Here is a 19,999-nt window from a genome sequence, read left to right as displayed (position 1 = left end):
TAGCAGCAAAAAAAAAAAAAAAGAGTAATAATAAGTCAGAAAAAAACAGCTCCCCCAGAGCACCTCTGTTTGCGAAAAGGTAATTGAGGAGGGAAAACATTGCCAAGTTTTCGCTATCCCCCCCCCTCCCCCCCTCCGTAACTTTCTGCTCTGAGAGCGGTTCGTGTGCCGAAAGAGAAGAAAAAGAAGAAGAAAAAAGGCTTTTTTTTTTCTTCTCTCTCTTTCTCTTTCCAAACCCCTCCGAAACCCAAAAGATAAAATTACTGGATCTAAAAATAAAGCCGTGGTTTAAAGCCTCCCCCACCCTCTCCGATCTCCCACCCCTTCCACCCCTCTCTCGCCTTTCTCCCTCCCTCCCTCCCTCTCTCTCTGCCTCTTTCTGTGTGTTTGCGTTTGACAAAGAAATTATTTGAACTTCCCACTGCCTCATAAAAAGGAAACAGAAGAGCGCGGCTTTGACATATGGATGTGATTTTTCTGCTCTGAGACAGATGCACGCGGAAAACAACCAGCACCGGGGGCTGAGGCTCTGAGCGAAGCCGAAGTCGCTCCGCTTCTTCACATGGGCTCCTCCGCTGCCTTTCGGGAGCTGCCCGCATCTCCAGCCATGAGAAAGCGAAGCAAAGGACCGGGTTTTCTCGTCATGTGCCTTTCTGGCTAAAAAACAAACAAACAAACAAACACCGGTTCTGGAGAGTGAGGAGGGGGGGGTGGGGGGGGGAGGTTGGAGGGAGGGAAGGAGAAGGAGAAATCATCTGCAAGCGGAGCGCTGGAAGACCTCTCCGTCCTCCAACTTCCCCGAGCGAGCGTGGATGCTTGAAGGAGCCCCTTGGATATGGGATCATATCTAGTTTATCACAGCCTGGGTTTGATCCTCTGCTGCTCCGTGCTGAGCTCGGTCTACGCACTGGTGAGTGGCCCCGATCCTTCTTTTCTCGGCTGTTTCCTTGATGAGTAAAATCGCTCCACTTTCGGGGCATTTGAGGAGGCAGAGAGTCTCCTTTGCAGCCCCGGTGGCTGATCTCGCTGCTCCTCCGAACTGCTACACCAGATGAAATTAAAAATGTCTGTGCTTCCCGGAGAGTTTGAATCACTTTTCAGTCCCTCCGGACGGGAGCGCGTGTAGTTTGACAGGGAGCTGCTCCGGGAAAAGGCGTTTTGGGGGATCACTCAAAAGACACCTCCCAGGAAAGGGCGATTTTTCCTTTTTTTTCCCCCTTCCTTCCTTCCTCTCTCTCTCAAAAAAAGGGACATTTAACTTTCATTTCATTACATTTCCATTTAATCTTCCTAATTTGCAAATCTGCTTAATCTCAGCAAAACACTGCCTTGCTCTCTGAGATTGATTTTGGAGAGCGTGGGGACTGCAGACAGTTTACACTCAGGAGCGTGAAAGTAGTATTAACCCTTTGCTCCCTGGCACTATTTTCACCTGCTCCTGCACACACCAAGGGAGAAAACCTTCACAGAGGTGACAAAAAAAGGGGGCAAAGGCTGCCCAAGCTGCCCTGATGGCGGCAATGGGCAATGGAATGAGATCCACAGACACTTTCTCACCAGAGTCCTGCCACAGAAATGAAGTCACGCAGAAATCGACCACCAGGTGTTAATTCATTGCTGGGTGTGCTGCTTTGACACGTGCTTTGCTTGCTTTCTCCATCCCTGAAAGAGCAATGATGGGTGGCATCACCATCGCTTCTGCTGCTTCTTGGTGAGTTCTTGGTGTAGGAAGTGGCACAGCCACCACCTGACCACCAGATACCACTTAACACGGTGTCTGCTCTCCAAAAAGGATGGAGATCATAGAATCATAGAATTATTAAGGACCTCTCAGATCATCTAGTCCAACTGAGGTGTGTTTGGAAAGGGGCTGACCCCAGTGCTGGTTCTGTTCAGGTCCTCTCCAATGGGCTATCACATTCTTCTGGGTTTGGTAGGACCTCATGCAGGGTAGATGGGGAGGTATTTCTGCATTTCTAGCATCGTGCTGGATGGAAACATCAATATATGACAATAGACAGTCCCTTAGAAAACAGTCTCTGTCATAATCCATGCTGGTCTGATCTAACTAATTACAACTTTAAGGCCAAAGAAAACTGGGGGATGCTGAGGGGCAGAAGGTGCAGGTTCAGTGAGGTTTTAGTGAGATCTGAGGTTTCTCCCATGTTCTTGGGTTGGGTTAGCATCTCCATCACCACGGTGACTCTGCACCTGTGTCAGGATAGGCTCCGTGGGTCCTGTAACACTTGCTGTTCCCATATACATCTGTAACGCTGCTGGAGTCAGCATCAAAACTCCCATTAGGGCCAGTGTTCTTGAAACAGCTCCATTGGAGCTCAGCAAACTTCAGTATCCAGAATAGATATGCAAGCACTGACAGCTCACCTCCACTCCCAGACCCTCTTTGGTCCCTGTCCCAGTGCATCCCAGTACCACCAGAAGATGCAAGGAAGCAGCCAGTGAGCCACGTCTCAGTATCTGGTATCTCCTGTAGGTGTTTTATTTGTCATAGGCCCATCAGAACAGACCCTTTCAGATGACGATCCCCATGCCATGGAAATACATCAGGAATCGCTCTGCCAGAAGCCCCATTCGGTGTAATCAGGCCCAGGCTGAAATGAATATTTCAGACATTGATTTTCAAACCCGACGATGACGGCTTACCCAAAGGTTTGAAAAATCACTCTGAAAATTCAGGAGCTGCAGAGTTAACCTGGGGGAAATTAAACAGTGAGTGTAGCTGCAGAATGATAGGGATGCAAGGGATGCAATTTAGAGATAGACTCCCTGATAGCTTTGGAATGGACTAAGAGTGCTACCCAGTCCTCCAGCAAAGGGTCAGGAGGATTCCCATGGAATGATGCAGTGAGTTCTCAGAACTTCAGGGCATAATTTGTCTGTCTGGGGATGGAGGACATGAGGTTGGAGGTTGAGGGACTGGAAGACATGAGGTTGGAGGTTGTAGAGCTGGAGGACAATGAATTTGGAGAGCTGTGGTTGTTGGGCTCTTCGCTGCTCAATACTTTGCATCCCTGAACTGGTGAAGCCCAGAGCACCATGCCTCCTAAATCTAAAGCTGTCATTTCCATTGTTTCTTTGATCAGTAGACAAAAATGGCAACAAAAAAAAGTGACAACAGAACTGGAGTAGGGAATGATGTTTTTTAATGGGCTGAGCTGGTGCTGTGCGTGTCCCCACATTAAATTGAAGCATGGGGGAATTCAAGCACACTTGAAAGTGCAGTGGGAGTGGGTCCCATTGCAAAAAGGAGTGGGTAATGCTCTGCTCTCCTCCAGACCCCCCTGCAATTTGAGGAAGCCCTTCTTTCCAACTTTCCCCAAGAATATTCCTAATTAACACCTGCTTAAGCGGTGGCAGATTTCAGTTTATCGACTGAGTGCTTTGCGCTCCAGACTGCCAAGAGGAGGGGTGATATTTGGGTCTATTTTTCTACTTGGTGAGACCAGCCTGAGTCAGACAACGCTGCAGATGCGGGCTTGAAAAGATGATGCGTGCAAAAGGAGCTTTAAAAGTGGGTCAAACACCGGCACGAGAGGAGCAGATGTGGGCACTGTTTTTATCAGGAAAGCACTGCCAGGACTGCTTGAAGGAAAACCTCCCCGTGTCCCTCTTCCAGCTGATACCCCCATGGTTTGCTCTGCTGAGCTGTTCAGTTCTTACTCAGTTACATCCTCAGCTTGATCCTGGTGATCTCTATCAGAGATATTCTGCAGAATAATTTAAATATATACATATAATAAAGCCATGCCCTGCTCAGATGCTGCCGTGGGATTTGGATTGGAATAACTCAATTTTGGGAAATGGGTAACAGCCAGAGCCAAGTGCAGAGTTCCGCATGGTTGGGAAAAGTGGGTGCAGGTGTGGTGTGAAATGGGTGGAAAAAAGGCACCAAGTGTTGCCTTTCTGCCATGCTCCAGTGCCTCTCAGGAGGTGCTGCTCCACTGGAGTCTGTGATTAACCAGCAGAATGGGCTCCAGCCCTGCCTGATGGTTCCCCAGCTCTAGCCTCTCTGCTTGGGCACTGCTGAAGTTGGGCTTTGCAGAGAAGTTGGAGTGCTCCCCTGAAAATTCAGGGGGTGTCGATAAGGGATTGGGAGCCCTTTTCTCATGGGAATGACCCAAAATGGGAACAAGCTTGGCCAGGTGATGATCAAGACAGTTGGACTGAATGATCTTAGAAGTCTTTTCCAGCCTTTATGATTCTGTTGTTCAGGAGGGTCTCAGCCCTCACTCCCAAAAGAGTGTCCACACCAGTGCTGATGTTACTCTCCAGTGGGAAGGTCTGGTAGGAATAAGAAAAGCCCTGCTTCTCCCTGGAGGAGCACCAAGTAGCAGAGATCCCAAATCTCTGCAGCAAAGCCATTGGATTAAGGAGGTGTTGATCGATACTTTGCTCTTTGCTACACTCCTTGTCTGTCCCTCTGATAAGAACCTCAATGGATTTGGAGAAGGGAAGGATTTTAGGTTGAGGCATTCATAGTTGGGGACAATATATATTGTCCGAGAAAATGGGGCCAGTAGTAAAAGGAATAATCATCAAATAATCCTACATAGAGATCCTGCAAATCTCGACTACTGTCTGAGTTCATTAAATAAAGACAGACTCCAAGTGCAAGGAAACAATGTCTGAAATGTTCTTTTTCTCCACACGAGCTTGGGAGCGTGCCCATCCCTGAACCGTGTATTTATGAAAGATATGGTTTTTGTTATTGTACTTTGGGATTAGCAGATATCCCTGGACTATAAAATACCCGACCGCAAAATATAAAGCAAACAGGGCTCTGCGTCAGGGTAATACACAGGCTGTGATTTCACCCTTCAGAAGCCCAAAGTGCTCAGTGGCAAATCCGACCTGAGCAGGCTGGGTTTGGTGCAGAAGGAATAGGGAATGCACTGGGGCAAATATGTGCACGGAGGGTCAAGGCTGAAGGAAAAGAAACCTGAGGTGTGCCTTTTAGGTCCAGGCAGTTGTTGTTTGGTTTCTAACCTCCTAGAAATAGCTCCAAAGCATTGCTTTGGGATCAGTGGGGTTATCCTTGGGAGGGCAGTGTGTCTGCAGTCCCAGCCAGGGGTAACCCAGTTCAGACAGCTCAAGCAGGGACAGCTGTTGTCCCCATCACTGCACCGCTGAGCAGCCCCTGTGCTCCCATGTCCACATGCAAAATGATGCTGAAATCCCTGCCCTGACAGCATGAGCTGTCTCACACCTTTGCATCCATTGTCTTGACATCCATTCTCTTCCTGGAGAAGAGGAGGCTCTGGGGAGTCCTGTGGGTGGCCTTTCAGTATCTAAAAGGGCTGTAAGAAAAGAAAGAGACGATCTTTTTAGCAGGGTCTGTTGTGATAGGACAAGGGGAAATGGCTTCAAGATGAAAGAGGGGAAATTTAGACTGGATGTAAGGAAAACGCTTTTTTACAGTAAGGATAGTGAAGCACTGGAAGAGTTGCCCAGAGAGCTGGTGGATGCCCCATCCCTGCAGACACCCAAGGTCAGGCTGGATGGGGCTCTGAGTGTGGTGCTGTGGTGTGTGGTGTGGTGCTCATGATGGAGCTGTGGGTGTCCCTGTTCATTGCAGGGGAGTTGGACCAGATGGATTCTAAAGGCCACTTCCAACTAAAATGGTTCTATGATTCTGTAACTCCATTTCTGGGCACGCCGATAAGGGACCTTGGGTGGAAGATGTTGTTTGGAGGCTTTCCCTCCATAGGGATATGCTTGGAAATTCACTGCTCTGTCGCCTGATGAAAAGCAGTTGAAAACAATCCCTGATTTGCAGATATTTGGAGCATAGACATATACTCGCCTTGCCTTGGTTTCTCAGGAGCTTGACTGCCTCTGACCCAAACCCTGCCTGGGAAGTTGTCCTTAGGTCCTCATCACTGCCAAGCAGCTCCATCCTCACCCCACACTACTGCGAGATGGTGATGATGTTCAGTGCATATTTACATGCCTTGCTGTTCAGTCTCACTGGGCTCATCACAGACTTTTGGGTCCTGATTCCTCTCATTCCCCTTGCTGTTGACCAAAGTGAAGACCTCAACAGGTCCAACCCATGTAAAAGAACAGACACTTTGCCCTGGCACTGAGAATTTGCTCTCTCCCTCTGCATCTGCATGGATGCTATAATACCGATGTGGATCTCTCAACCTAAACTTCAGCTGACCCTACAAAAACTGCTGTAACAAGGATGATCTTTGTGCTGCACGTTTTGCAGGATGGTTCCATTAATAAGTGACGCTTGGAGCTGAAATGCAACCAGCAGAATTCCTGTCTGGGTCTGATCCTGAGCTTGCATTTGTCATGGGAACAAACATTCAAACTCATGCTTGCTACACTTGGCTTGACTTTAACCTGTTGTTTCCAATGAGGCCAGGCTGACCCTTATTACTAATCAGCGGGGCTCTAAGCTTTGGGAGTCTCCCTTCTCTATGGAGGCCCAGCTTGGTTTGACTTCCAGAAACCTGATTTCCAAGAATGGAAAATTCTGGATGGATGACACCCTCTTATCAGGCTGTACTTTGATCCTCCTGTTAACAAATCTCCCTGAGAGCACTCAGGCGATGCTTTCGTTGTTGCAATCCTCTGCACGGCTGTCCTGTCTTTCTGCCCACACATTTTTTCCCTTTAGCCAGCAAAAGCAGAAAGTGGACTTCACTGCCTCTTTTCCCTCTCACTCCTCCAGCTTTTCTGGCTTGAAACATTTCAGTGGTGCAGGGATTGTGCTATCCCTGGGTGAGAGAGAAATATTTCAAGCGTTGTAGCTGGGCAGGAGGGATGTCAAGGGGAGAAAGCCATTTATCTTCTCCTTCCCTCCTGTTGGGGCAGCCCTATATTTCAGAGGACATTGGAGGGATCCCAGGGTACAGACAGCAGGGAGGTGTTGGCCTGATGCTGTGACACATGAAAATAAACCCAATGAAACAGCTCAGGAAGGAGCAGTTCCACTTACCCACAACTCTACCTCCTTTTCATCCATGAGATGACTGAACTCCCCGAGCTGGCATGAAAATAATTCAGGATTGGAAATAAATGCAGAAAGTTTGTTGCTGGGTCAGTGAAAGGTGTTTGTATATCAAAGGTTTGGATGAGCTCCTGTGACACACGAGGGAGGCACTGGGCTTCACAAGAAGGAGAGCCAGCAATGTGAGCAGCTCCACCCTGACACCATGCATAAAATCATTATGACCCAGCATAAATCCCCCCAGTTCTCCTTTTGACAGACTCACACTCCATCCCAAGCCTGCTGTGAGGTCTGCTGTACCTTCTGCCCTTGGCAGTAAATACACACGCAGTGAGGTGTGAGGAGCATAGGCTTCACTCTACCTCTGAACCCCACCTCCCTCAGCCAGACTATTTAACCATGAGCATCATTCTCGGCAGGGTTTTCATCTGAGCAGATGAACAATCCTCCAGACAATGTTCCCAAGCGTTGGTTCAGGATAGCACAGGGAACTGGATGTGATCTCATTCTCCTTTTGGGGAAAAATGAGTTTGGGGTTGTAGGCATGAGATGTGCCATCTTGCTTGGCTTCAAGACCAAAAGACAAGACCCAGCCCTTTTATTTAGCAGCAAAAAAAAGGACTCTCAAGTCTCAGAATTGGCCTGGAAGCAACACAACTATGCAGTCCTAGCCCACCTCTCTGACACTACCAAAATATAGAACAAGTGGACCTTCAAAGCCCAAAGGCATTAGGAGTCTTCATGTATTTTCACTGCAAAAACCTCAAATATCCACCATCTTCCAGGTAAAAGGTTCATCCAGGGCAAACCTGGCCTCTTGGAAAAGAAACCCCTTGGACTGGTGTATGGGGCAAGCACTGGAGATAGCAGTTGCTGTCTCAGCACCCAAGGCAGGCTGTTTATCTCACTTCTCACATGGCTGCCCCACTGTTAATCAGGGTTCCTCGATGTTATCTTTATGTCTGTCTCCTTCTCTCTCCAAGCATTTCTGTGTATCTATATGCTTGGTCTTGTCACACTGAGAGCAAGAAGCAGTCACAATTGCATCTGTAAAGGCAGATTTGAAAATCGCTGTGCGTCCTTACAAAACCTTCTCTTCCCACTACTGAACTTTGGTGTTTCAACAGAAAAGTCAGCATTATGTACAACTTAGCTTATTTTTGCCAGGGGTTAAGGTGCTCTGAAGAGGAAGGTAGGGAGTTACCATGTCTTGGGCATGCAGCAGAGAACAAGTGATCGTTTAACTGAGACCCAGTGGAGCCTTGGGGGACTCCGACACTGTTTAGGACCACTAGTAATTCATTTAACTGCTGACCCTATGGATCCAAACATTAGGAAATTCCTAATCTCCTCCAGGAGGGAATTACCAGCAACTCTTACTGTTTTGCAGCGCTACAAACCAAACTCAATCAAAGCATTGGGCTGATTTCCATGAACTTTGCAAGCTATTTCCATCTATCCAACTTTTATTGCCTGAACTTCTACCTCACCCTAATGTTACCTTGGCTTTCTTTTCAGCATTTCGACTCCAGACCATTTCTCCTTTCAGGTGCTGAGCAGTTGGAGTTAAAATAGATTTGAGAAAATGGCCATAGCGAGTAGTTGCAAGGAAATGACCCGTTTCCCCTTGCTGCACTCAAAGAGTAAGATCAATAAAGCAACATTATGCGGCATATCTATTTCATGGTTAGCAGTTTCATTCAGCTCAGTGAAAATACAGGAAATTTCTTTTAAAAATAAAAATGAGAGAGAGCTGATAAGCTGAAGTGCTAAGAGATGCCCGATGCATACTGCTTTGAAACCTTGTGCTGTGGGCTTACCAAGAGTCATCTGCTTATCAGACCTTTTCACCTTTCAGAATCGGCATCGGGGTTTTCTTCAAGCCTGTGTTTTCTTCCAGTGCTCTTGAGGTTATTATGCTCAATGAATGGTTTGTTCAAAAATGACCTTTTCAGTACAAAGATGAGATCAGGAACTAAGATTCAGCTCTCCTCCTGAATTTCTGCATGCTTTCAGGTATTTCTTTCTCTGTATATGCAGTGAAGGCACAGAGGACTTGTAGGGACATTGTTTTGTGGTCATGGTGGGGATGGGTTGACAGTTGGACCGGATGATCTCAGTGGTCTTTTCCAACCTTAACAGTTCTATGATTCTGTGAGAGAAGGTGCACTTGGAAAGATGGTTTATTTTTATTGTTCTTCCCAACAATAATATGTTCTTCCCAAGGATAAAAAAGAGAGAGATGTCTCTATAGGCGCAGAGGTGAAAAAGTGTTCCCATTCTAAATAACCATGCTCACTAAAACATGTGCCTGTGGGTGGTCAGAGGTGGTCAGATGCACTGCATACAATACAGTTATGACTTGATTTCACTTGAGCTGAGTTACTGGGACTGTCATGTCCCAAAAGTGTTTCCCCAGGCCAGCCACTGGATGGGGACAAAGCAAGACAGAGTTATTTCCCATGCCTGGCTATAGATATCAGCAATGTGTATTCATGAATCTCAGAGCTGCACGGTGTCCTCAAGGGATCCACTCAGCCACAGAGCATCCCCCCTCAGGTCATCTGTGGTTGCACCCAAAAGATACTGGGTGGGCCTGGAGGTCTCATTTCCTCAGCTGGTGAAGGAATGAGGTTTGATGCAAAACTATTATGTATGCACATCCATACAAGTAGGCGTGTGGGCAAAACACTATGACTCTGACTCATGCTGTAGCATTGTTAAATAGTCTCAGAGCATCCCAGCACATAACCCCACGGCAGAGCACCGTCTTCATCTCCATTTCATTTCCCACCACAACTGGTGTTTCTCAGTCAGCCTTTCACCACCACAATGAAGTGTGTTTGCTGTTTTTTGCCTCATTCCTGGGATCAGATTTTCTCTCTGATTTGCCTTAACCTCATCATAGAAACCACAAAGCTCAAGGGGCCAGAGCATTCTGCTGGCATAAATCAGTGGTGTTCCTGTGGAGTGCAGAAGGACCAAGAGTCTCATCTGATGTCAACCAGCATCACTGCAGGGAAATAAGAGAGCCAGGGGGTGATTTGATGTAGCCCAGCTAGCACATTCTGGTACTGGTCTCCTGGCCCTGGGTTGCCTCTGGATGGGAAGGGACAGGATTCTGCAAGCTGAGAGATCTGGGTCGGATGACAAGCCCCCAGATTCCACATACTTCTCCAGACCATGTTCAGCCATGCTTCAGTAGCTTCTTTTGTGGCTGGCTGCCTTGTGCAATGAATGCCTTCTTGAAAGCATTTAAAGATGAGCAATTTGGGGGGGATCTTGGAGGGGGGGAGTGTCACTCTTGTTTCTGGCTATGGTGGTAGTGGGAAGTATGATAAGCATGCTGGTAGGGTGGATCTAATTCAAACCACAGGATGGGTCTGAATTCAGCAGTTGATTTAGGTCCATTCTTAAAGGCAGTCAAATCATAATATTTGAATGTAGGAGATTCGAGCAAATTAATCATCAGTGTTTCAAGTAGACTGAGCAATAGACGGTTGTTTTTTCTTCTCTCCTAACTCACTCCTAATGCTGATTTTGTCCTGGCATTCCTTGGTGTCATGGACAGCATCAGTTTGATCAACAAATTGAGCTTAAGATGCCTTTTGCACATATTTTGTAGGATTGTAAATGGGAAATTAGGCCGTTCAAAGTCACAGCTAATGTGTATTCCTAATTTACTCTGTCATCAGCAAAAGATGACTCAGGTTTCTGCAGGAGCAGGGGGAAGGGAGAGTGCTTCAGCTGGTGAAAAAGGAACAACATCAACCCCTGTTTTTCACACTAGTAAAGATCCAGCCCTGGTTCTGTACCAACAAGTCTGCACACTAAGAGGATCTCCATAGGGGTCGATACGGGTATGTGCTCAGCTGAGCTGACTCAGTGCTCTGTGGGGTGATAAGGTCTTTAAGTTACCCAGATAAGCATAATGATGGCCGAGCCAAAGGGTCAACTGACTGCCATCCATGAACAGAGCTGGGTGGAGCCCTAGCAAACCTGGATACCCACCTTGTTTCTCAACCTCATTCCTAGATCCCATATACCCTGCTAAGAATACTGACATTAGTCACTGACACCACTAGTATCTCTCCAAGAGGATTAATTATATGTTGTCTCACTGCTGTGATGGTGGTCTTTGCTTCTCTTCTGGATTTTCTTGTTCACTGCCTTTTGTCTTTTGGTAAAACTGTTTTTCCATGCTCTATTGCTGGACCCAGCTGCCAAAATGGACATGTAAGATAAAATGAAAGAGAACACTTCATTGACGTATACCTCCTTAGGATTCAGAGTTAATACCTTGTAGAGAGCAAACTAGGCAAAGATATGTTGTTTATGTGCCTCCAAATGCATCAGGTCAAGAAGGCCAAGTTTCCAAGGCCAATGCAAAACAGAAGGAGTCAGGAAGAGAAGGATGTTTGTTCCATCAAAGCCTCAACATGTGCATCCTCTGCCAGTCTATGTACTGCAAGGTGAGGGAATACACTGATGCAAGGCTGGCAGTCACTGGAACAGATCCCACATCTACAAATCACCCATTCCTATCTAGAAGATTCGGATGAGACCACACTTGTTTGGGTTAAAGACAGACATATGGATGTGGACACAGTTAATGGGGACAAAGAATGAGATACAGCTGATTTATTTCCTCCCACAGAACTAGTGTGGCCCTATGGGCAGGGATGACAGACTGCAGCAGATCCCACTCCATGGACGCTCAGCTCAGTCTCTATTGCAGCTGCATCTGAAGCTTTAACAACCCTGAAACAGGGCTCTGTTGGTGCCTCAACCAGCAGCCACCACCTTGTGCTCCTGAAGCATGAAGATGCTTTTATCCCTGCAAGAAGATGGGTGGATACTGCCCTGCAACGTGCTCCAGGGTTGATTTGGCTCCAGGGCCACCTGCAATGGGGCTTTCTCTTCTGAGCACCCACTCCAATCTGTTTCAACTCCCATTGGGGCCACCAAAGCTTTACTCCCCTCCAAGCTTCCCCTTACATCTCCTACACCATCTCTGCCCTCACCTCCAGGTGAGCACCATGTCAGCATCCCATATTCAAGCCCCTTCCCTGTTCCAGCCCAGAAGGGACAGCAGAAGGAGAGGGGGGGTGGAGGGATGCTGGAACTGACCGGCTGGAGTGAGGACGTCATGCCTCAGAGCAGCCTGCACAGCACTGAGGGCTTAATGTGCCATAATCACAGAGCTGGCCTTGTTGTAACTGCACCCCGGCTCCCAGTGCCGCTGGCAGCTCCTGCACTCCCTGACTGTGGGATTTTTTGGAACAGATCCCCCCCCAAGCAAAGAGAGAGGAGCCTGGAGGGAGGAGGGGAGAGCACAGGGAGTGGGGTGTTGACCTGCCTTGGCCACAGACGGTTCTGGCCCTATCGGGAGGTGAATCGGGACATTAATCAGTATTATGGGGATTGGGACAGGGTCAGATACCTGTGGTTTGAGGCGTGCTGGCAGGGCTCAGCATTGCCAAAGTCATAATACCACACACTGCTCATGAAAGAGCAGTGCTGCGATGTTCCTGGGAGGAATGGTGCTGGGGGGGAACGGTGATGGGCAAGGGCTGATAGGGGTGGGAGGGTGAAGGTGAAAGGAAAAGGAAACAAAAAATTGAAATAAGCCCTCTCCATGGGTTTCCTGGCAGGAGAGAAAGAAGAGAGGTCTGCCTGCTTTGTAGCCTTCCTGCAGACCCTTTGCCTTGCCACTCCAAACCTCCATGCAGAGGGCTTGCTTCACATCCCTTCTACAAGTTATGAGAGCGTGCAAAATGACCAACAGCAAGTGAGGTGGTAGAGGAGGAAGAGGATGCAGAACCCTTTGGCTGAGAGAGGAATGTAGGAGAGAAATCAATGAGATTCCTGTTCCTTGGAAGGTGGGAATGGAGGAGACAAGGCTCTTTCATTGTCGCTGTGATTAAAGCTGCTCTGCCCTCCAGGGAAAATAGCACCCTATTACTTCCGGGTTTCAGGTATTACAATGTCTTAAGAGAGCTGTCAGGAGTTAAGGATTGGGTCTACCAGTCTGCAGTTCTCCATGCTGGTTTCTCATCATGTGTGGTAGGATATAATAGTTTGGTTTGTGGGATGAGATATTGTAGAATCTTAGAATGGTTAGGATTGGAAGAGACCTTGAAAGTCATCTAGTTCCAAACCCTTGCTACCAGCAGGGTTGCAAACCACATCAGGTACCACAACAGGTTGCCCATCCAACCTACCTTGAATACCCCAAAGGTAAGGGCATCCATGGATCTGGGGATCTTCTATGGAAGTCAAGCAATGACAGGGGCATGAGACTAAGTGCAGCCTCTCCATCTCCAAGGGAGGCAGTCCAGGTTCCCTCCATAGGAGGCAAAGATCCAGCAAGAATAGAGATGCTTCAACACATACCTAAAGAGAAGCAAAGTCACACCACTGCATGGCTGATTTTTGTCCTTCTCTTGGGAGGCTGAAGACAGTGAGTTCATGACACAGTGGACATCTGCAGTGAAACAAGCTGAATCCCAGCGTTGGGTAGAGGTAGAGCAGGAGAATCCTCATTCTTTTGACATGTAACTTCAGGGTAGACTGACACTCTCTCCTTCTGCCTGTGGTCTGGGCAGCCATCAGCCATGTCTAAACTTGAGGGCAGGTTGCCCTACCAAGGCAAAGTCCAAGCCTGTTGGCTCAGCAGTGTATCTTTCTCCTCTTTTTTTTCCCTCTTCATTACCTTTTTCTGTTTTCATAGCTTTACTGTTGTATCTTTTAACCATGGTGGTCTTTAAGCTGTCCTCCTTTTTTCTTTTTTTTTTTTTTTTTCTAAGACAATAATATTATTGTGTTTGTGGAATCGTGGTTAGAGATATCAGCAGGATGTTCTCAAAAGCTTCCTGGTTTCCATGAGCTCTGCATGATCTGAATTTATGGTGCCAGTTGATGCCAACAATTGGCCTTGTACATTTTTTTGCCCTTCTCCTATGTAGAAAAATGCCCTTCAGACTCTGCAGTACAATGAACTAGAGAGGATTTCAGGTGACACCCAGTGCTGTCGTGAAGAGAGACCCTTCCTTAGGAACCCATGTGAACTAATATATTCCCCCAGTCATGGCAGCTGCCTAAAATATCATGAGATTTTCAGAAAAGGGAAGATCTGTATTTCTCTTTCTTTTTTCTTCCTTTAATTCTGACACTCTGTAGATAATCATCTCCAGCTTCTCTCTGCTACTATGCAGAGTAAATGCTTGCTTTTGTTTAAAATGCAAGCTGAGTGTCACCCAACACATGACTCCAGTAGCTCAGGCTCAAAGCAAACCAGATTTTATAAGTGTGAGATAAAGCAGTGAGAACTCGCTGTCCTCTTGCTTGGCTGCCTACCCAGTGTTCTTGAAGGGTAGGAACAAAGACTGCTTTGCAGTCTGGTACAGGTTCATCCTCCCTTCCTTAGGCATTCTGGGCAGGAGAATACTCTTGCCTACTCTGAGATGTCAAGGTGTCTCCCTGGACACAGCACATGGAGCTCCATCCAACACAGTGTTGACCCTGGGGAGCTCAATCTCTATAGACAATGAAGGATTAATCTATTTATAGATGTATAGAGACCTCAAATGTGTCTGAAATATCTGCCAAGGGAAGGCAGATGCAGCACAGGGCCAACAAGAAGCAATAGAACAGAAGCTGAAAGCCAAGAGAGATACTGTAGGGCATCAAGTTGAATATGATACCTTGGTGCATGCTACTAGATGGCCACTGGCAAGGTAAGATCTGGGATTTTCCTCTCTGGAGCCTGGGAAACAAGACAGACACCTGGAAATGGTACATAACTTCTCACAAGCAGAGATGTTCTTCTCTGTTTGTTAAGCTGGAGGAACTTGCCCTGGGATAGTTCATGTGAATGCAGTGGATTTTGGCCTGTGTGGTTATGCTGTAAGAAGGTTTGGACAGTTCCCATTCCAAGTCAAAATCTGAAGCTGCTATAGAAGTGCAATTATTTGTCACTAATAAAAATCCACCAAGACAGCAGTGAGGTTGAGGTCTTTCTGTCTGTAATGTCAAGCTATGAATCAAATGGTGTCTTTTAAATAGATGAAAATAGAAAACAGAAATAAATGAAAATAAAATAAGTAAATGAAAATGGAAAACTGTTTTTTGTTGTGGATTAAAAAAAAAAAAAAAAAAAAAAAAAAAAAAAAAAAAAAAAGCAAGAAAACAAGAATTCATCCAAAGATCAGAAACACTTGAGCAAGGACTTCTGAGGAAATCATGGCAAGTCCCTTTCTCTTCCATTTCATTGCATTTTCATGGCTGGTGCAGTTAGACTGTGGATTCCCACCTCTTCAGAAATATTTGGAGCTACAAATAGTACCCACTATTTCAGTCTCTACTTCCCTGGGTTTGAGAGTGTAGTCTCCAGCTTCACAAGCAGCCATGGACACTCATAAGATGTTTGCAAAGACCATGAGGTCTACCACCAAGGGACAGACAGTTTTCATATAGGGTCCACACCTCCACCAGGAAGTGATGGAAAGTAACACAAAGGACAGAGAAAGGCTGAAAGCTACTGCTCAGACAATAGCATCCACATTTCTGTGGCTAAAGCAACAGTAAGCCACTATTTCCTTCAGATCATTGTGATTTAAAACTTCTGACCTTTAACTGATAAATGCTGTTGTTTGCTGTGCTTTTGTAGAGAAACTTGGGATCTCTTAACTAAGACCTTGTCAGCTACCAGCTGTTGTGATATATGGCATGTGAACGCTAGCCTAGATGTAGAGTTGCTGGCCTCTCCTGAACCGTGGACTAGCAGTTAGGATTAATTTCATTTTATCTGACTTCTACAAAGTTGGTTATTCCTCTATAGTCGGTGGAGAGAGCCAACAATCAGCATTAGAAATATCTTGTCCTGCATGCGAAGTGGTTTGTATCACCTGTTGTTTGTTCCTGCTCCTCTTGGTGGTCTATGGGAAGATCCTTCACCAACACATTAGGTTAACTTGGCTGAGGATGGAGACAGCTCTGCACCACCTGAGTGCTATTTCTATCTTTTTCAGCCATCCTTGGGCAACTTTGAGAAGATCCTTTCTTTTCCGGTTCTTCTATCCTTTGATTTGCTCCTTTGGGCTTGTCTATAGACATATACAGGTATTAACTAGAGTCTAAGGTAGTTGTCAACAAAAGAACTTCACACCTGAATTTCTGGGCTTTGGCCATAACTTCCTCAGAGAAGAGATGTGTTTTGCCTGCAGAAAGACAAGTGTAACAGTAACAGACTCTTATCTGTAGCTCAGAATGTGTTCCTACTACAAATTCTGATGCCTCCCACAGGAGACACTAATACAGATCCATTGGCTTCAAAGGGGTGGCTGATTTTGCTGTGGGCAAGCAGCCAAAGATAACATCTTTCCGTCCTTCCCCTCCAGAATCTATTGTGTCAATTCAGAGAGGGCTTTATTTTCAAATACAAAGACTCTCTCTAGGGTGACAGGGAGGACGTATACAGAGATTACAGTTTACATACTCGGTGATAATACCAGCTGCTGTTCAGTGGTGTGGTAGTGGAGGATCTGGGGTCGAAGTGAGGTTGTTCCCCAGTGTCTGCTCACCCACACTGGACTCCGTCCAGAGAAGCTTTCTGCTTTCTTATTGTCTCTGCTGCAAATCAACATCAGGATGGGTGAAAAAAATCACGGTTAATGGGTTTGAGAGATCACAATAATGGAATCTTATCAGGAAGGCTTTAACGCTTTTCTCCAAAACTATCTCCTGTCTCTTCTCATTTGTCCTGAAAAAGACGATGAAAATTGTGAACTTTTAGGTGTAGCCTACAGTAGTTTTTGGGTAAAATATCTCACTCTAGCTGATTTTTTTTTCCATGCCAATACACATTTCATCTGTGGAACTCACTGCTGTAACACAGCATTACGTCCAGAGATGGAAAAGGATTCCTGTTTGGGTATAAAAATGGATTAACATGTAATATTGATAACTTCTTTAGGAGATGAAAGATACCATGAAGTTTGGAGACATAAGGCAGTCTATCTCCTCTGGGCAAAATGTTAGCCAAAATAAAGGTCAAGGAGAAGTTTCTTCCAAAGGAAGACTATTTAATAGTTGTGTATCACAACATTTCTTCTCACTTTATGTAAAGCAAGTGACTTTGGCCAGAATCAAAGACAGAGTTGTTTGTTTGTTTGTTTATTTGAGTATCACAAGGGTAGATCAAGAGCATCACAAACAAACATGGTTTTGCAGTTCCTTCAGGCAGAGGCCAGAGACCTGCCTCTTCCTACCAGACTACAAAGCAGAAAGTTTGATGTATTGTATTTATGAGCATCCAAAGACTCCAGCAAATTCCAGAAGTCTTTAAAGAATGAAAATGCTTTGCCCACAGGAGAAGGAGTCAAAGACGAATCTACTTCACTGCTACACTAAACTCATGATTACACACTGGGGTCTCTGCTTTGAGTAACCCTCTTTGGATTTCTCCTCCATGAGAAAACCTAATTCAGTCACAACTTCAGTCTTTCATGCCACCACATCTCTCAGCAATTAATCCCATGAATTAATACATATCGCATGAGAGGAGCCCCGTATCTACCACCTCCTAATGTCTGATGTCCCACAGTGTCACTCTGCAGCGTTTGCAGCCAAGCATTGCCAAAGTGCTGTTAAAACCCATCCTTCTCCCTCCCTGGAAAACGCAGCAATCTTCAGAGGTCTTCTCAGACCATGAGGATGTGCTTTGTTTGGTATCACTTACCAATGACCTGTCAGCACAGACTCTTAACAATTAAGTTGTTAAGGACCCATTAGAAGATTTGTGACTCATTGTTTATGCATCTGACCCCTTCAGTTCATTGTTTCTGAGCAATCTTGTTCTTGTCCAAGATAACAGAGCCCAGGAAATGTGTTTTCTCAAGCACTGGGTAATGGCTCATGGCCGCCTCTTGGTTTCGTTTACACAGTCCCATGAACTGCCATAAAATTACCAAAACAGCCCTGGGGTCAGGGGTTTCTTGCTCACAGTCTGCATTTTCCAGATGAGGTATAACATATCTGTATCCTGTTCCAGTCTCTCCAGTACCTGAAAAGAGACCCCACAGTCTCAGTCGGAACATGGTAAGGCGAGTCTTTGACATCAAAGACTGGAAAGTCATATGTCCTCCATTTCTTGTGCTGCCCACTCGGAAGTGGGATTGAGACCTTGATCCCTGGAGACTCCCATGTCCTCTGCCCAGGTTATGGGAGAAATCTTTAACTTTGGCTGCAGACAATAATGACAGCATTCTTTGGTTGCCATAAAACTCATAACAAGTGCAAAGTTCACCCATGCAGACACTCAGCTCTGTCCTGAGGTGGCCTACGAGCGACCCAGAACTCATGATCCATGAGACTGAGGAGACGTCTGGTCTAGAGAAGATCAAGGGGACACATGATTACAGCCTCCCAACACATAAAAGACTTCTTCACAGAGGAAGAGAAGAAAAAGCTCCTCATGTCCCTCAGGGATAGGAGGTAGTGACCTCAGATTAGAGCAAAGGAAATCATACTAAATGTCAGCAGAAGAGTTTTAACAGGATAGTAGGGCAGGGGAGCAGACTACCCTGTAAAAGGAGAGAAGGTCTGTCACTGAGTTTCTCAAACAGCTCAAGCACTTTGCCAAAGCAATCACAACAGGGCTTGTCCCATGTTAGATTAAGAATATGGACACGGTCCTTCAGATCTCTCTTTCTAACACATCAGAAGTGATGTGATTTTCCCATAGATCACTTAGCCCTCCACCTTCAACTTCTCCTCCATACCCAAGACCTGCCTGCATTCTCTAAGGCGACCTCCCAGCAGTGTATAGATTAAGTAAAAACCTGATTGGGATATTTGGAAACCTTGAGACAACGCCTTCTACATGCAATTGGAGAGGAGAGGAGGAAACAAACATGTCCTAAACTAATTGCTCCATTTTTTATATGCTCCTGGAAGGGTGTTGGTTTTTTGTTTGGTTGGTTGGTTGTTTTGTTTGGTGTTGTGGTGTTTTTATATATATATATCGAGATGGTGGTGGTTAATTGAGGACTGGACGAGTTGACTTGCAGTTTTAATGGTTCAATCAGTTTAGCCTTCCTCTAGGACAGGGAAGCCTTTCATCCTGGGAAGAGCTATTTAATGGAGTAGTAAGCTGTTGTTATTTACCCGGGTGACTCTTTCAAGTGTTCCGTATCTGAGCTGTCAACAAAACCTTCCTTTCTCAGGCAGAACAAAAGCGATTTGCCTCCAGCTACGCCTTTGTTATGTAACCATCAGTGGCCTCCGAGTTTAACTGTGTAATTACATTCTCCACACTTGGCTTCGGTTCAGTGGGTTTCTTATTCACTGCTCATAGCTGCCAGGCACTTGCACGGCGTGCCCGTATCTTGAAGATATCTTTCAGTGCCCTGAGCGTATGCATGTGCGTTGAAGGTGCAATCAGAGCTGCAAACTCCCAAGTATGCCCAGACCAAGTGCATGGCTTGGCTAACACGAGAAGGCTGTTCATGGCAATGACCGCGTTGACAGCTGCTTTGCATCACCACAGCCCTACAAAACAGTGAAGGCAGGCCAGCCACATTGCTCTCTGCAGTCTTCATTGTGCTTACTCTGTTGGTAGCGTTTTACTGAGTGTTTATACATACTCCATGTCATGACTTTCTGGTAGGCACATAAAGTCACTGCAGAGCCAGGTGCAGGAGCACGGCAAGGACTTGGGTCAGCCTGCACTTGCACCAAGGATGGATGTTCTGTGTGGAAACCTGTATCCTCTGAATCTAGACCTGATTTGTACCTTCTGTCTCCTTAGATAACAAAGAAGTACAACGAGCATTGCAACCTGTGTATTTTTGGGTCTAATTAGTGATGCTTCTCCTCTCTTCCTCCTTTTATGTGAGTTATTATTTCTCCTTCCTCCTGCTCTACCCAGGAAGCGCTGGCTATGCTGCCTTTCACAGAGCTCCCCAGAGGTAGAGCAGATCAATATTTAATTCAATTTCCTTTCCTTCTACCATG

At 46.1% G+C, this 19,999-nt stretch overlaps 1 protein-coding gene across 1 annotated transcript in view; it reads left to right on the top strand.

The window, feature by feature from the left end:
* The first annotated feature begins 371 nt into the window (after nt 1-371).
* Nucleotides 372-19,999, top strand: part of PTH1R (parathyroid hormone 1 receptor) — a 106,303-nt gene continuing 86,675 nt past the window's right edge. Inside the window, exon 1 of the mRNA XM_072327643.1 lies at nt 372-910. Coding sequence (XP_072183744.1) covers nt 836-910 — 75 coding nt within the window. The 5' untranslated portion in view covers nt 372-835. The remainder of the gene's footprint in view (nt 911-19,999) is intronic.

The sequence above is a fragment of the Excalfactoria chinensis genome, chromosome 2, assembly GCF_039878825.1.
Source record: "Excalfactoria chinensis isolate bCotChi1 chromosome 2, bCotChi1.hap2, whole genome shotgun sequence".
Lineage (NCBI taxonomy): Eukaryota > Metazoa > Chordata > Aves > Galliformes > Phasianidae > Excalfactoria > Excalfactoria chinensis.
The sequence above is the reverse complement of the archived record's forward strand: the minus strand, read 5'-3'. Positions and strand labels throughout refer to the sequence as shown.